The sequence below is a fragment of the Nanorana parkeri genome, unplaced genomic scaffold (genome assembly GCF_000935625.1).
Source record: "Nanorana parkeri isolate BGI_ZX_2015 unplaced genomic scaffold, ASM93562v1 scaffold1065, whole genome shotgun sequence".
Classification (NCBI taxonomy): Eukaryota; Metazoa; Chordata; class Amphibia; order Anura; family Dicroglossidae; genus Nanorana; species Nanorana parkeri.
This window is the reverse complement of record NW_017307333.1, coordinates 162467-180799: the sequence shown is the minus strand read 5'-3', so window position 1 is coordinate 180799 and position 18333 is coordinate 162467. Positions and strand designations below refer to the sequence as shown.

Sequence of the window (18333 nt, the reverse complement as noted above, 5' to 3'; positions counted from 1 at the left end):
CCCCCCCCCCCCCATAAAATACAAAACAAGTGAAATGCAGCAACAAATGGAGAAATACCCTAGCTGCACTCAACTAAAGATAATGGTTTACGTCAAGTTTAGGATGGCATTAATTCCTAGTGAAATGGCAGATGGCAGTTATTGTTTGCCACTTTAAAAAGACTACCTAAGAATAAAGATTATAAGTCCAAGATGATTAGCTCTTGCAGCATGAGATCAAATCAAAACGTTATTTTCTTCTTCACGGCAATATTTCTGGTGCATAAAAAAGCGTTATACGGCTATGCAGGAATAACGCGTTTCAATCATGCAGGGCCTTTGGCAAAGCAACAGAAAATGGTTTATTTTTCATTCAAATACCCACTTACTTGTCTCTCCCGATCCTTTCTGATTGGGTTTGGACTTTTATGGATGGAAAGTTAACCCAGGTAAAGGGTATTTGAAAGAGAAGGAAACATTTTATGGTGATCTTTTTACAAAGACCCTGCATGGTTGAAACGTGTTATCCCTGTATAGCGCTTGTATATGCATCTGTGATATGCACAGGAAGAAGATAATAACTATTTTTTTGTCTTATGCTGCAATTGCTGATCCTGGCCTTACAAACTTGAAACACGAGTGTGTGGATTGAGCACTCTATGGTGATACTAGGAGTGAGCAGATAAGGGTAAGCATTATATTCCTATGAAAAATAATTAAGATTATTTTGACTTCTTTGCCCCTAGTTTGTTAAAAAAAAAATATTGTAGACAACCTTTCTAATAGTCAGAATAGTTGTAAATTATAGTTCCCCACAAAAAATGTGATTTAGCCATTTTTACCGGTTATAAACAGGCACCAAAGATTGCAACAACAATATCTAAATTGTATCTGAAAGTAAGAAATAAAATAAAAAAGGAAAAAACAGTAAAAGCCAAAACTACCATTTAAGTACTTACCAAAACACAGCTTCCGAGGTTAAGGTGCTGTATCTCTGGGCAGAAGTTAAGAATGCTAAGTAGAGCTGTTTGCTGCCATTGAATCATATAAAAGCAGATTTGGAAAAGAAAAAAAAAAAGAGAAAGGGTCAATTAGGTCATCACCTGCCTTGCTTATAATGCAGCTTTAGGTTTCCCTTACAAAAATTACACAAGTCAATTAATGAGTCCCCAGGCATCCTGGACATTGATTAATTTATAGTCTAAAAATCATTACAGACCAAAATGTCTGTCACTTTGGAAGTGATTTCTTATCCCCTGAAGAGATATTTTCCTTTAAGTTTGGCAACCTTTTCCCAAAGGATTTCTTTTAAAAGGAACGGTTAAGTTCAAAGATATAGTGAGACCAGGTCATAAGTGAAGATACCCAAGAGCGTCCCAGAAGAGCAGGCAATGGAATATTTGACATCTTTATCCAAAGACTGATAGAAATGCCAATAAGGCTGAAGAGAATCAGCATCAAGCTTCTGACCTTTGAGACTCAGGATTGAATGAGCTGACAAGGATACTACTTGAAGGTCTACCCACTTCTACAATACTGACACTAAGTACAAGAATTGTTCTATGCAGCATGCACTATGGAGGAAAAAAATCTGCAGACAATTCTGCACTTATTTAATAAAACAATAAAAATGTACAAAAACCACAGGCAACGTGTAGAAACCCAGAGCAACCAAATATATTCCAGTTCACTGCTGGCAGAAAAGTAAATCATTTTTGATTGGTGGGTATGAATTACTGCACTTGTACTACCCTAATACAGTCCATTATTAGAAATAAAAATCTATAAATGGGCATAGTCCAAACATTAGAAAAGGTCTCTGCTAAAGGAAACTCACATGTACAACTACCCAAACATTTAGGTTTATTTAATAAAGCAAATAAGCAATGTGGATAATATGCAAAAGAATAGTACCTCACAGCAACTAGATGGATCAGAAATCAACTTTCAGTGATAAGAACAATCATTAAATGAAATTTGGATTAAAAACTCAATTGAACTCTCTTAATTTATTATTGTATACAGTCAGGCTGCATATACAGTAAAAAATATGGCTTTTTAAAAATGGCGTCTAATAATTGCTAAAGGGCCTAATAAAAAAAAACAAACAAAAAAACCACTTGCTGCCAACAAATTGAAATGTTGGGCTGTGGTTCTCACACACAAGCTCTCCTGTGGTCCACAACACCCCACTGAACACTGGTCTAATCAACATCACTCCATGAACAGCGCTATTGATAAGTTTGAGTTTGGGGAGCATGTATGGGCCACTTCTCAAGTGTCTCTCAAGGTTTTTGTTTTTTTTAAACCCTTACTACAGCACTTCAATAAGAATAGGCAGAGAATAGGCATAATAATGTATATGCATCCTGACTGCATCACAGTAATACATTTAGAGGGTTCATTTGGGCTTTATTTAATGTGGGTAAATACACATACACACAGTAGCCCCTAAAACATACAGGTGAAACTCGAATAATTAGAATATCGTGCAAAAGTAATTGCAGTAAGTGCTGCAAAAGGGGCCCAAACCAAGTACTGAGTACATATGCATGCTTGTACTTTTCAGAGGTCCGATATTGTTCTATGTACAATCCTTTTTTATTGATTGCATGTAATAATCTACTTTTTCGAAGTTATGGATTTGGGGTTCTTGGGGTTTTCATGAGCTGTTAGCCATAATCATCACAATTATGACTAATCATAGCTTGAACTATCTTGCTTTGCATGTAATGAGTCTATCTCATATATTAGTTTCACCTTTTAAGTTGCATTAGTGAAATAAATGAACTTTGCACAATATTCTAATTATTCGAGTTTCACCTGTACAGACAGATACTTTTCACAATTGATACCTAAATGTTTAAAAAGACCTAAGACATGAGATACTCAATATATCCATGATGACAATAGTGCTACAAAAAGGCATGGAAGCTTAAAGAACCCAGCAATGCCTTTGAAATGCAAAGTCAAAGACCCAATGGGAGTTAAAAGGACAGTGTACCACCAACCAAATAGTAAAACAAACACATTGTTCACAATCAGCAACAATTTAAAGCCTGGTATTTACACGGCTAGGAACATTGTATTGAACAAAGAAAAGGAACAAAAATAAATTCAATATTTAGGTAGTGTGTTCCACTGAACTCATTACTGAATAGTGTGGGCTATTATTTGACTTTTGCAGTACAAATGAACTATTCACAAAATAAAATGTACTCAGGAATGACTAGATAATATCCTGTTCCAAAACTCCTATGTAGAGGCCAGGACAGCTCTAGGAGCAGTTCTATGGTAAGGTTGGTGACTATTCAATACATGAATCCAACACATGAAATCTAGTATGCACAAGGAAGAAATAAAAATATATGGGAACACAAGTGTAAAATATATAAATAATGAGTGTTCATGGGCTCTCCTGGGTAGTCAGAGGGAGAGTCATTGATGGGATTGAGAAGTAAGCAGCTCTAAAGAAAGTGTTGCTGTGGAAACTTCAAACACCATGTGAGACTGATACTTAAACTTAAGGAAGAGTTGCTGCTGTTTTTTTTACTGAACTGTATAAAATAATGTTCCAGTAAAGAATGTTCAGATGTTAGCCTTGACATTCCTCACTCAATAGGCACCATGAGAGGACACCTGTCCTGAACGAAAACAGGATGTTGTTCTTACCATCAAATCCCTTTCTTAGAGTCCATTGAAGGACGCAGCTCTGAAGAATTCTGAGACATAGGGTTCTGCTGCCGCCTCCAGGAGAAATGGACACTAGGCCAAACATTTAAAGCCTGCCACTTTAAGGACATAACCTCTTCCACCTCACACCTACCAGTTGTAGCAAGCAGTATGAAAGAAAATGAGGGGAGAGACCCATGTTTACGGTAAGAACAAAAACCTATTTTCTCTATTGTCCATTGAGGGACACAGCTCTGAAGAATTCTGAGATGTAGGGACGTTCAAAGGCAATCCAAAACAGATAGGCGGGCACCAGCATAACTATAAGAACCAGCTCAAATATTCAAAACAGCCTCTTGAAGAACCCTTCTGCGAAAACTAGCATCAAAAAACAGACAGAAACATCATCTTTAAAAAACTTAGCAAAAGTGTGAACAGAAGACCAAGTTGTGACCTTGCAATTTGAATAACAGAAGCTCGATTCTGAAAAAAGCCCAAAAAGTACTAACTGCCCTAGAAGAATGAGCAGAGACAGGAAAATGGGGACCCTTATCCTGCAATTCATAAGCTTGAATGACAACCTGATGACTCCACTAAGAAATAGCGGATCTACGGTAGAAGCTGAACAACCTCTTCTAGGACCTTTAGACCTTGTTCACACCAAGCGCGTTCCAGGAGCAGAACAGTTACAGACCGGATCAAAACTGTGTGCAATTTATTCCAATGGTATTTTGGGCTCTAGTTCACACCGCAGCATTCAGTTCCAGAGCATATAAAAAAACTGCAGCAAGGCCTATTTTACCTGCTCTGGAATGCATGCAAATGCATCAAAAACGCATGCAAACACCCTGAAAAGCACTGAAAGCCCATTCTAAACTAAAAATATATATTTTTTACCAAAATGGCCTGGAGCGCATCAAAAACGTGGCAAAACCCACTGCGTGTGCAGAAACTCATGCAGATCTGGTCTGCATTTGGTGTGAACAAGCCCTTAGGTTGAACAAATGGCGTTTATTTGTCAGCCACAGCTCTCTTTAGGCATTCCGATACTTTAACAGCCCGCACAACATGCAAAAAATGAGAGAGATACATTTCCTTAAAATGAACAGGAGCTGGACAAAGTGAGGTAAAACAATGTCTTCAATGTCTTTAAAAAAGCCAAAACCACCTTGGGTAAAAAAGAAAACCTGTGCTCTTAAAACCACCTTGTTCTTATAAAGAACCAATAGGGTATTTAACAAAACAAAGCAGACAACTCGGAAACCCTTCTAGCTGAGGCAACGGACACAATTAAAGCAACCTTTTTGAATAATAAAGACATAAAAATTACTTGGTTTTATCTGTTCTACAAAACTCTCCTTTTGAACTTATCCAAGTTCAAATCCCACAGAGGAAGAGGAGACCTAACATGTGCAATTCCCTATGAACTATGAATCAAGGAATTAGAAGGAAGAGGATGCTGGAAAAGGGACTGGCAAGGCAGATATCTGACCCTTTATGGTACTAAAGCTTAACGTTGACCACCCCAAATTGAAGAAACACCCCAAGGACTCACACCAACGAAAATAAACTGCTTCAAGGGTTGACATCAATCACAATATGCTCATAAAGGTTTTCAGAGAAGAACGGCGATGGTATCAAAGTGACGAACTTGATCTCACAACTTCAATATTTTGTTCTGAGGAAGGAATACTTTTGCTTTAAGGGTATCCAAGAGAAGACCCAAAGTGATGTGACGGAACTAGGGATGACTTATCGATGTTCAGAATCCACCCGAAGTCCTCTAATGTCCGCAGCACCATCTAGACATTGAGCTCCAAAGTATCCAAAGTCTGGGAAATAAGGACCGTAACTGATGATGTTTTTTTAAACAAAACTACATCAGTATCCAGGGAGAAAAAGAGGAAGGAAATAAACAGTAACTGTTTTTTTCCCCAATAGGCCTGAGCAGAAATAAATAGGAGAGCTCCCCCATGTGGCCAACTTGTGAACTATATAAAGTATAACAAGCACAGGTCACCATAGCAACACCTCAGAGGCCTTGTAATGTACAGGACACGTGTGACTGGAAGAACTAGAAACAGCAGTGACACCAATGGCATACATTTCTGACTAAAACTAGTAGTAAGACACAGAATAGGAAAGGAAAGGAAAAAAAAATCACTTTCACAGAGTGCCTTGCTAATGGCAGTCTGTTCTACCAGTCATTCTGCCATTGTGTCTAAATCGATACATTCGACACAATAATACTCCCAATAACAATCATTAAAAAAAATATGAGGTACAGCAACCACTCTCTCTGTTTTCCCCAATAAGCAACATTAAATTGAGATTAAAAGCAGATATAAAAGGAAGCAAAGTTGAAACAACATTCACCGCTGATAGCAATGCACTACACCACTCTGAGGAAACCAGAAAAAGGGACTGCACATACTCGCACATGTGCAGTAGATAGAAACAAGTGTGTCATCAAATCGAAGTCCTGGCCTCTTAAAGAGACGGAGGGAAAGTTAACAAAAATCAGTCAAACTCCACATAAAAGCATTTCGACAAATAGGAGTCTAAAAGCATACAGCCCAAGTAAAATATAAAAGGAAGGAAAAACACCCAACCTTTTAAAGAAGAGTTAAATACATTTTTTACTCATGACTCCATGGCCCTGTTCCCAACATAACAGGAATCCCCAGATAATACTGGCCTGACCATTAAATGTTAAAATAGAAACACAGGACCACCGCAGGACAAAGTGTAAGTACTGAGACTAGAAGCAACCTGCTTCATGACAAGTGAAACTTTCAGGATTTAACATATATGGAATTAATCTCTCAATTTTGTTGGCTAGCTAGAGAAACTTCCAGAACTCAATAATAGCTGGTATGAATCAACTAGCAGCTCTTGGTAGTAGAATCTTCAACAAAGAAACAAAATAAACTAAAATAATAAACCAGAAGAGAAGGAGACATCCATTCTCCTAAGGGCACTAAGCAAAACTAGCAGGTGGGAGGGGTTATGTCCTTAAAGTGACAGGCTTTACATTTTTTTGCCTAGTGTCCATTTCTTCTGGAGACAGCAACATAACCCTATGTCTCAAACTTCGTCAGAGCCGTGTCCCTCAATAAATGATAGAAAATGGGGAAGGAGGATTGACTAAGGCCACAGTGAGGTCAGGAATACAGAAATGGTTAGGGCCACTGGAAAAGCAGCAGAAACCAGAGAACCTGGGTATAATCCCAGGTATAATCAACCAATTAGCAGGGATCCTCCTAAGGGGAATCGGAGTTGCCCCAAAATAAGCATAGAGAGAGAAGAGAGATGGTTTATCTACTGTTTGTATGGCAGAGGTACTAGTGCTGAGACACATCACACTGCATTATATGAAAGTTGGCACAGCAGAACACTGAAGTGTCATGGTATCTGACACAAGATATACAGTGAGGAAAGTAATTATTTGATCCCCTGCAGATTTTGTAAGTTTGCCCACTTACAAAGAAATAAAAGGTCTATCATTTTTATCATAAACAGAATATCAACCAAAAATCCAGAAAAAACACATGATACTAATGTTATAAATTGAGTTGGAGATCAGTGAGTTAAATAAGTTTTTGATCGCCTACCAACCAACATTAATTCTGGCTCCCACTGACTGACTATGTGGTACACAGATTAGTCCTGTCAATTCGTGAAGGTGCTCCTAACGACAACTTGTTATGTATATAAAAAGACACCTGTCCACAGAATCTCTTTCTTCCATTCAAACCTCACCACCATGGGCAAGACCAAAGAGCAGTCAAAGGACGTTCGGGACAAGATTGTAGACCTGCACAAGGCTGGAATGGGCTACAACACTATCAGCAAGAAGCTTGGTGAGAAGGAAACAACTGTTGGAGCGATTATTCGCAAATGGAAGGAATGCAAAATAACCATCAATCGCCACCGGTCTGGAGCTCCATGCAAGATTTCGCCTCATGGGGTAAGGATGATCATGAGAAAAGTGAGGGATGAGCCTAGAACTACACAGGAGGAGCTTGTGATTGATCTCAAGGCAGTTGGGACCACAGTCACCAAACAAAACATTGGTAACACAATACACCGCCATGGATTGAGATCTTGCAGCGCCTGCAAGGTCCCCCTCCTCCAGAAGGCACATGTACAGGCCCATTTGAAGTTTGCCAATGAACATCTAAATGATTCAGAGAAGGATTGGGAGAAAGTGCTTTGGTGAGATGAGACCAAAATTGGGCTCTTTGGCATTAACTCAACTCGCCGTGTTTTGGAGGAAGAAAAATGCTGACTATGACCCTAAGAACACCATCCCTACAGTCAAGCACGGAGGTGGAAACATTATGCTTTGGGGCTGTTTCTCTGCTAAAAAGGTACAGGCCGACTTTGCCGCATTAAGGGGCCAATGGACGGGGCCCATGTATTGTATGAGGACCTCCTTCCCTCAGCCAGAACACTGAAGATGAGTCTTTCAGCATGACATAGACCCAAAACATACCGCCAAGGCAACAAAGCAGTGACTCCAGAAGAAGCACATTAAGGTCATGGAGTGACCTAGCCAGTCTCCAGACCTTAATCCTATAGAAAATTTATGGAGGGAGCTCAAACTTCGAGTTGCCAAGCAACAGCCAAGAAACCTTAAGGATTTAGAAAAGATCTGTAAAGAAGAGCGGACCAAAATCCCTCCTGAGATGTGTGCAAACCTGGTAACCAACTACAAAAAAAGTCTTACCGCTGTGCTTGCCAACAATGGTTTCTCCACCAAGTACTAAGTCATGTTTTGCTTGGGGATTAAATACTTATTTTACTCACTGAACTGCAACTCAATTTATAACATTTGTATCATTTGTTTTTTCTGGATTTTTGGTTGATATTTGTAAGTGGGCAAACCTACAAAATCTGCAGGGGATCAAATAATTATTTTCTTCACTGTTATGGTGTTATGGTGACAGTAGTAAAGGAGAAGTATTTTATTTTAACAGTATAGTGCACAATAAATATATTGTTTTAGGTAAGATAGCAATTCCTTCAGCTCTGTTATTTGAAACAGAAAGACACTCTTATTTTATGTCATTTAAAATAAAATGAATGTCCCAAAGTTGAATACAAGATTGCAAAGTGCACAAAGTCAAGCATCCAATGGTATTATACACTATATACACAGAGGTTTGTTTGCCAAGTTGCAAAGTTCATTTTAATTCACTGAGACTGGTTATGTTATAGGCTGAACATTTTTCCAGACATTTTTCTGTTGCTCTACACACAAACATAATGTGATAAATGCATTCACCTAGTTAAAATTAAAAAGGAAAACCGTCTTTACCTCTATTTTTGTGCGGTAAAGTACAAGGCGCTTTAATCCACAGAGTTTAGAGATATGGCTGAAAGCCTGAGGTGGCAGCTTATCACAAGAGGAGAGATTTAATTCCTGAAGATTTGGACACATCTCTGCAATGACTTCCAGGCATGCTTCATTTAAAAAGTGGCCACAGGCCAGCTCCAGGCGCACAAGTTCCGAGCCACACACTTTTAACAGTCTAGGAAAGAACAGAAGGTTGGACAAATTGAAGGTACTTTTTACCATAGCTACATATTAGTATAACAAAGATGGTGGTGAAGTTTTATTCATTTTGATAATATGAAATGCATGCAAGTTCTCAAATGTTAAGACATTTGCCAGCACAGTATTGCAACACATCAACCCCTGGAATCAAATGAAAACACAAATAGTTAACTGTACCTTATATTTGATAAATAACGCGTAAGCTGATGCGTTAAAGCATCCCAATTTTTCTTTAAGTAACCCTGCAACAACAAAAACATGTAGGGCGCCATTGCTGGCCTTTATTTCTGACAATGTTAGTTGCCTAACATTTTTAGGAGGAGTTTAGCAATGGCAGCCCCCTTATCTCTCTCTCCTGACAGACAGGTGTTATAAAGAATATTTGATAAAAGGGGCAATACTGGATCATTGTAGAATAACATAGACTTGACAAGTAGATAGGTGATGAAAACCCCAGAAAGAATTTACAGCTTGGTTGTATTTTTTTTTTTTTGTACAGAATAGACAAGGTGTGCTTTTTATTAGCACAGCTCAAACATGCTCAAAATGCATGAGAAGCAAATTTAGAAGGAAAATAACCCCACATTTCTCATTTACCACTGCAATTGTCAGAATTTAATATACTAAAAGTATCACAGCATCAATATTTGTTTTTGGTAACACTACTGGTGCTGGCAAGAATAGTTTGAAAACTCATCCTTGATAAAACTCCACTAGGAGGTGACATAATGTGGGAGACTTTTATCTCCAACTGAAAGATTATTTTTAAGCCTTGGCAGCCCCACATAGTACATTTGGGTAGAAACCTGTCTGTGTCAAAAAAAGACAAGCGATGGACCTAATTGGCCTGAAAAACCATATCTTATAGGCACCAAACTCTGCCTCCTGTGCATTACAAACACGTGCCTGCTTCCTGCCTCAGACTCATCAGCAAGGCAGAGACTGACCCTACTTATCATGGCAATGTGCTTCTCTATGTCCCTGCGCACCTGTTCCACTATCCAGGGGCTCCGAGACTGGAGCTGCAAAGGAGACCCCCATATAACCCCACCTCTAACCATCATACCAGGAAAAATGCCCCCAGAACCCTTAGGGAACTGTGGGCTGAGGTGACCAATTAAAGCAGGACTGCTCTCAGTATGTCTGTGAGAAGACATACTGCACTTACGGCAGTCCACCGCTAGGCCCATTGTGAGGGAAGGCCTCAAGTACTCACAAACCTGGGCAGCGGTGCTGATGAGGTTTTAGACAGCCAGAAGTGACCCCCTGTAGATAGGCAGTGGAACGGAACCAGGGACCGGAGATCCACTTTATTCTTCAGGAGCAAGAGGAGGATGGTGCTTCCTCTAGGCCGAATGGTGGGAAAGAGAACAGTAAGCACAAGCACAGCAATTCACCTACCAGATGACATCATCACTCAATTCCTCAGCCTTACCGCAATTAAAATTTTTACAAATAGTATCCAATGGTGAGGTAATTCCTGGTGCTTCAGTCTGCCCAGCCTTGCTCAGTAGGTCACACTTAAGAGATGAGGGCACACCGGAAGGCTGTGCCACGTCTTTTGACCTAGAGAGCTCTCTCAAGCAAATTAACACAGTAAACAAAAGTGTGGAAATAGCCACAATGCAGAGCCCAGTTCTCAAAGGTCACATTCTATGCTACCCTTGCCATTTCCAGAGGCCAACTTAATATGTGACTGGGTCACACCAGAGGCTGTGCCATGGCTCTGGAACGTGAAACCATTCCACAGATAAAAGTATACAAAGGTTTGGACAGTGCTTCAATGCACAACCCAATGGCTAAAGGACACATTCCAGGCAAGCCTGCAATCTTCCCATACAGTAGGGTCAGGGTATGGCCTCCTTTTGCTGAGGATTTGCAGAGCCAGATAGGTGCTGTGTAGAGACCAGTGTTCTTAAGTCTTGACCGAAGTTACCGAAATAAAAAAAATGAATCTACAGTATGCCGAGCAGCTTGACTGAAGAAAAAATAAAGAAGGTTAAAAAGGCTTTTTCTCAGCAGAACTGAGGAAAATGATACACTCAAAAAAAAAAAACTTAGGCATGACAGCTAGAGACGGAGTTATTTGGGGGGTGGCCTTTAATGGTTTTTCTGTTTGCCAGCGTCCAAACCTCCTGTGAGTGGTAGCATATAACCCACATTTTTAGGAATTACTACATCCCTGTGTCCCTCAATGGACGATAAAGAAAAGAACATTTAAGTACACCTGAAACATTCAAGTAATTCTCTTTTCATTACACCTGAAACATTCAAGAATGGGGGTAGCCCCACTGCAAGGGTGAATACAAGTGTTGCCTGGAGTTCTTCTTCATTTCCCTGTTATATTATTGAAATACATACAGTTTAATGTCTCAGATACTCAGATATTCATCTGGATACACAGACATATGAAATGATTGGTTCAGTGATCTATATCAGTGTTTGCTGAAGATAAGAAAATCCGGAGGGTAATATACACGGATTCAGACATTGTAACATTACAGGAGGACCTGGAGAAAATCGGGGAGTGGGCAACTGTATGGCAGATGAAGTTCAATGTCGATAAATGTAAGGTAATGCACCTTGGAGTTAAAAATAGGCAAATGGACTATACACTTATGGGTGTGCCACTAGGAAAGTCGGAAACGGAGAAGGATTTGGGGGTCATTATAGACCGCAGACTGAAGAATGGCTTGCAGACTGCTGTAAACAAAGTAAGCAGAGTCCTGTCTTGCATTAAGAAGGGAATGTATTGCAGGGACAAGTCTATAATTTTGCCACTTTACAGATCACTGGTTCGGCCACATCTGGAGTATGCGGTCCAGTTTTGGTCACCAATACTCAAAAAGGATGTCCTTGAGCTGGAAAAAGTCCAGAGGAGGGCAACCAAACTCATTAAGGGGTTCGAGGACCTTAACTATGAAACAAGGTTGTTAAAATTAAATATGTTCTCTTTGGAGGTTAGGAGATTAAAGGGGGGGCATGATCTTCTTGTATAAACTATTTAAGGGTGACAGCAACATTATTAACAAACTGTTTACGGTTAGCTCCGTAACAAAGACCAGAGGGCACAACCAAAAATTGGTGGAAAAAAAAGTTTCAACATACAGGGCGCAAGGGGTTCTTCACAGTCAGAGCGGTTAAGGTCTGGAACTCGCTGCCACAGGAAGTGATCTCAGCTAAGAGTGTGGACCCATTCAAGAAACTCCTGGACGAGTTCCTCGGAGACCATAATATACAGGGGTACAGGTACGCCTAAGAGAAAAATGACACCTGGACTAATACACACGCACACACCTGCTGAAACATAAATGCATACACACAATAGGTTGGACTTGATGGACTCATGTCTTTATTCAACCTCAAATACTATGTAACTATATATCGCATTGTGTGGGAACAGTGCAGAAATCAACTGGCCTAGAAGCTTGGAAAGCATCATCTACTCTTCTTACCGCTCTTTATTCTTATTACTGCTCCTTTCCTGGACACCCAACATTTAAACTGGCTGGACATTTGTAAGCATTACATAATAGCAACATTTTGTGAAATAAGTGAACCTTATAAGAGCTGACTAAATATTTAGTAAAATGTACTTGTATAATGTGAGTACTAGAAGATGTTTTATAGGTATCATGCTGTGTTGATGTCACGAATAATAATTTTATAGTCAATCTCTTAATTACACCCCTCTTTAAAAAAAGTGCAAAATTCATAGACTGACTTGAATAAGAAAACAATGTGGAGTATTATATAATTTCTTTGTCATAAATTCTTGCTGCCAGTTTCACACAGAGTAATTGAATTCTTTCAAAATACTGTACTGTATTAAAGACATGTTGACAGGTACAGGAAAAGAATAGCAGTAATGCTAGCTTGTTTTTAATTAAGAAAACACTTAATGACTTCCAAATTGAAAGGAATAGTACCAAGACAAAAAGCTTCTGGTATTATAGTAATATTTAACAAACAGAAGACAAACCTGAATAGGGGAGGGAAGAATTGTTCTATTTGTATTATGAACAGGTACAGAACCCTTTAATAAAGATCAGTGGGACAAGAGGAAGATCCATTCCTAAATATATGGTAGTACATAATCCCCAAAATACAATCTAAATACTGGGCACTATAAGATTCTTAAAAGTGTATGTGAACCTTAGATCCACAACTGCAGATGTTTGAGCCAATGTACCGCTGCAGTGGCAGAGCCTATTTTTTGCTTTCTGTCTCTTTTATAATCTTACCTGTGGATCCTGCCAGATATTAACTTCCATTTTAATGATGACAATTATACACAGCAATACAATGGATGCAGTGTCACCTTTGTGTAAGTGCTGCTGAGAAGATACTACAGACGTGTGTGCTCATGCTGTACAGTTAACAGATAATGTCAGGCTATCCATTACAGGTTTCTCAGGCAACATGAACACCCCTACACAGGAAGTGATGTTGCCATTTGGATGACTGGGATTCCTTGAATACAGTAAGGGAACCCCTTAACACTTTTAGAAGGTTTAAAAAAATAAAATAAACTGTATTAATGGTTAAAGGAGAACTATGGGGTTAGGGCTTTTCCCCATAGTTCTCCTTAGGGTAACGGGAGGACACAAACTAGCGTCCTCCCGTCACCCTAAGCTCAGTATACCGTGAGCTACAGCTCGCGGTATACTAAAACGCCGCAGCTGAAGCGGATCCCGACAATTATGTCTGGATCCACCCAGCTGCGTGAGTGACAGCTGGCTCTGCCTATCTAGAGGCAGAGCCAGCTGTATCCGCCCCTCTGCCAGTCAGCGTTGGAGGATCGGAGCGGGGAATCCAGTCCCTCCCCTGTCATGGCAGAGAGCTGTGACAGGATTGAGAAGAGAGCGAACGCTGGTATGTGTTCACTCACTTCCCGATCTACTGAGCCGACCTGTGACAGTCTCATTGTCACAGGTCGGCTAGAACTATGAGGTGAGTGAAAAGCACTCACCTCATAGTTCTCCTTTAAGATTTTTAAGAACGGTCTGTGGTCTGTCTATTCATTTAATGCACTTACATGCATTTTTATTTCTGGGGTTCCCCTACATTAACATTTAGCATCATAGCCATCTTGCTATGGTTAAAAAAAACAAAAAAAAGACACCTGACTGGCTGTACCAACCAATATCTGCTGATATCTTACCCATCACTCATCATATCTTAAGACCCCATTCACACCAGATCTCATGTGTTGCGATCCATTTTTCAAAAGATGCTAACGCAAGGGTAATGACAAACGAATGGTTGTCAATTGGGCCAGTTTATGCTGATGCGATTTGTTCCATTGCAGTGCGATGAAGTCATAGATGCTTGTCCACTCAGAACATGTTAATTTAAAAAAAAAAAAAAGGATTAGCAAGAAAGGAAAAAAAATTTAATGGAACGGAAGTCAATGGAGGGTGAAACTGCAAATCACCAGACTTGCGATTTCCTTCCGATTTTGGTGTGAACAGGCCCTTAACCTTTATATCTAGTAGTTATAAGTTGTTACTATTACCGGTTTAGACTTCTGGAAATGGAAGGCAGAACCTGATGGCCATCATTTTTTGTTCAGTCTTATCAACCATGCAACTGGATAACTATTTTTTATTAGGGATGTTCAGATACCAAGTACATGTACAAATACATTTCCAGCTCCAAGACTACACTAGAGAAAAATTTTTATATGATACATATATATATGATGCACCGATACCATTTTTTCAAGTACAAGTACTGATACTTGTCCAAGTATTCACAGATACAAGTAGTGACACATTTTTGTTTATTGCCCTGTGACAGTTTTTCTAAAACAATACAGACTAATGATTTCAGGACAGTGGTGGAGCGCCAGAGCCCAGTCGCAGCTGCAACCCTGGTAGTTCTCTTGAAAATGCCGAGTATCGGCACTGGTATCTGAACAGCCCTAATTTTTATGTCTTTTTATACTAAATATAAGGACCTTAATATTCCTCATCTGAATGGCAAAATACAGATATAAAGTCTATTTCTTTTTTTATTAAAGCTGTGCCAGTATATCAATGGATAAAAGAGTGTGAAGACACCATTGTGTAAAGCTAGGATGAAAGTTCAGGTAAACAGCATGCTTACTCTGAGAACTGAACATCAATTTAGTGTGGGGGTCAGTAGGTAAATATGCTAATATATGGACTAGGATTTTTTTTTTAAACTAATCCCTTGTGCAACAGAGAAACCTGTCAAAGAATTAATTAGCAAAGGTGTAATGCTTACCTTCCTATCTCCTGTCATGAAGACACTCATGGTGTGATCACACTTCCTAGACCTTGTCGTTCTTTATTTAAGGCTGCCAATTGCACATTTTTACTGTGCTTCCTATATGTGGTTTTTACTTGCAAAGCACTACTCAGCTTGGTCTTGAAAATGACAGCTCTGGTGGGTCTCATAACTCTGCTTGTAAATTCAAATGATAGTTTTTTGCTCAATAATAAGAGAAATAGATAAAGCCCTCAAGTAATATGCTGCCCTGGGGAAACCTGCACCGTAAACACTTTATAATATTACAGGCTGATGGAAGAAGTATTAGAAGGCAAAAACAGATTTTCATTTACATCTGTTTGCTTAGCCAGCCATTATTTTTTTTTTAACATGTTTAGCATGTCAGACATAAAGAAATGATTGTGGTTTTGCTAGATATTTAGTGTGAATATACACTTTGCACATATAACATATGCAGCAATGTAACATTCATAAACAAAGAAAATGTTGACTTGGTGTAGACTTGACAAAAACTGTACGCTGCATATAAACTGCACAAAATGATAATATGTCTGTGAAGTTTCTCATTCATCCAGGTCATGGTATACCTGTAAAGTCAAGGTAACTGGACTTGAAAAATATAGCAAGTCCAGTTGCCTTGACTTATTTTCTACAGATACAAAATGATAATGCTCAATGGTCCAGAAAAATTGTGTAATGGACCTTATTTATCAATAAAAGAGATGATTTATAAAATAAAATGGAGGAAAGTAAAGTAAAGCCAATATGGAGCAGATCCATGGCAGCCAACGCAATTTTCTCTTTTAAATGTAAGAAATCTGATTGGTTGCTACTTGTACCTGCTCACGCTTTGCTCTGGCTTTGTTTGTTCCATTGTTTGTAAATCAACATCATTGAGTAAGATAATCTGCTCATATGCAGCCTGTATTTCTTCAGGTAACCAGTCAGATGTAATACCTTATTCTACAACAGCCCATTTTTAAAACAATTTCTACTGAGGGGTCGCGATGAAGCCAGACTGTCTTCACCAGTTTCTGCCTCAGACACTTTAATAAATTAAATTCAACATGCCTAAAAACTTTATTTAATTATGGACAGTAACATAAATAATGTTGTCCAATGTAAGCAATGTTGTGCATTTATGACAATAGGACATGTGCCATGTGCCATGTATGATTCCACCAAATTTAATACAACATAAACCCCCCCCCCAAAAAAAGATAGACTGGTAACTCTCTGTCAAGCCCCACTCCCCATCCTACTGCAAGTAAAAAATCCTAGAGTCAGTTAGGAGCATTTAAAGTTCTCACAATATGTAATTTTGATGGAAAATATTCTAACACATTGGAAATAATAATAATACAGTATACAATATAATAACAGACAAAACATTAAGAGATTGTGACAATTTAGAACTTAACTTAGCCTGTGTGATAAGCAACATGTAAAAACAGAATTAATTTACACTAGGATAACTTTAATAGTTTCTGGGCACCAACACAAAAGCCCCTCTGTGGATACACCACCTCCAACACAAACACACACATTCTATACACAATATGGCCAAAAGTATGTAGACACCCTTCCAAATTATTGAGCCATGTGTTCCCAGTAAAGGGTGCTGCTAATGCTAAAGCATGCAGTACACAGTCATTTTAGACAACTAAGTGCTTTCAACCTTGTGACAACAGTTTGGGGTAGCCCCTTTTATGCCCCAGCATGACTGTGAATCTATGAACCAAGACAGGTCCATAAAGGCATGGTGTATTAATGAGTTCGGTGTGGGGAGACTTGAGTGGCCTCACACAGAGCCCTGACCTAAAGCCCAATGAACATCTACAGGATGAATTGGAATGCCAACTGCAAGCCAGGTCTCTCAATTCAACATCGGTATCTGACCTCACAATTTTTTTTTTTTCTGCTGAATGCGCACACATTCCCCTAGACTCAAAAATATCAAAACTATGCTAATAGTTTTAAGTTGGGTTGTCCAGCAAATTCATAAAGGCGTGATGGTCATGTGTCCACAAACATATATAATGTATTTGTAGTCCCTAATAAAGGATATTATCCCAGAATACAGTGGGATGTTAGGCATGTCAAGTCAGCAGAGTGCCTCCTTTTTGTGATTCTTATTAGCTAATTGTCAAAAATAACAGTTTACTGTATAGACATTAAACGAAATTGCACCTAACCAGATAAGGAATTATAAATATAAAAAATTAGTCTATAAAACCTAATTACTGTAGTTTACTTTTGAAATTTGAATGATTCCGTGCTTTATTTTGGTGCGTATTGGAGAGTTACGGTTTCGCAACGAATACTTAAAAATGTTCTCTAAAAAAAACATACTAGCTATACACAACATGTCGACATCGGCTAGGATTCAGCTAAGCTGGCGGTTGAGTTCTGCAAATCTATTTATGCCAAATTAGATATATATCTCATCAATAAATAAAATCATCAATAAGTTAAATATCCCTCAGTCTAGCCTCTGGATATTTACATGCCTGGAGCAGTGTACTGTGTCTGCATACTGCAATTCTAACGTTGAAAATATAAAGTATGTAAAACTACTTCGCTAGAGGATATGATAGTTTGAAAATAGCAAGGTGGTTAAACTTATTACAAAATCTTCTAGAACGTCTATTAAATTATAATCACCATTTCACATTTTGTTAAAAGACTGATGTGATTTTTAATTATTATGTCATTGCCTCTGGCTGAGTCCAGGAGCCTTGCCAAGGTTATAAGCTTGGAAAGACACTGCATCCCAAAACAGTTACTCAAGCAATTTTGGTATCAGCACAAAACTATTCAGAAATCAGCAACCAGGTCATTATGTTTTCTAAAAAACAGCC

At 38.9% G+C, this 18333-nt stretch overlaps 1 protein-coding gene across 1 annotated transcript in view; it reads right to left on the bottom strand.

Annotated features, from left to right (window-relative positions):
* The window catches only part of FBXL4 (F-box and leucine rich repeat protein 4), a 64839-nt gene that overhangs the window by 10567 nt on the left and 35939 nt on the right, over window positions 1-18333 (bottom strand). The window contains exons 5-6 of the mRNA XM_018567568.1: window positions 8975-9188; window positions 939-1010 (exon numbers count right to left, since the gene is read on the bottom strand). Of these exons, the coding sequence (XP_018423070.1) occupies window positions 939-1010; window positions 8975-9188 (286 nt within the window). The remainder of the gene's footprint in view (window positions 1-938; window positions 1011-8974; window positions 9189-18333) is intronic.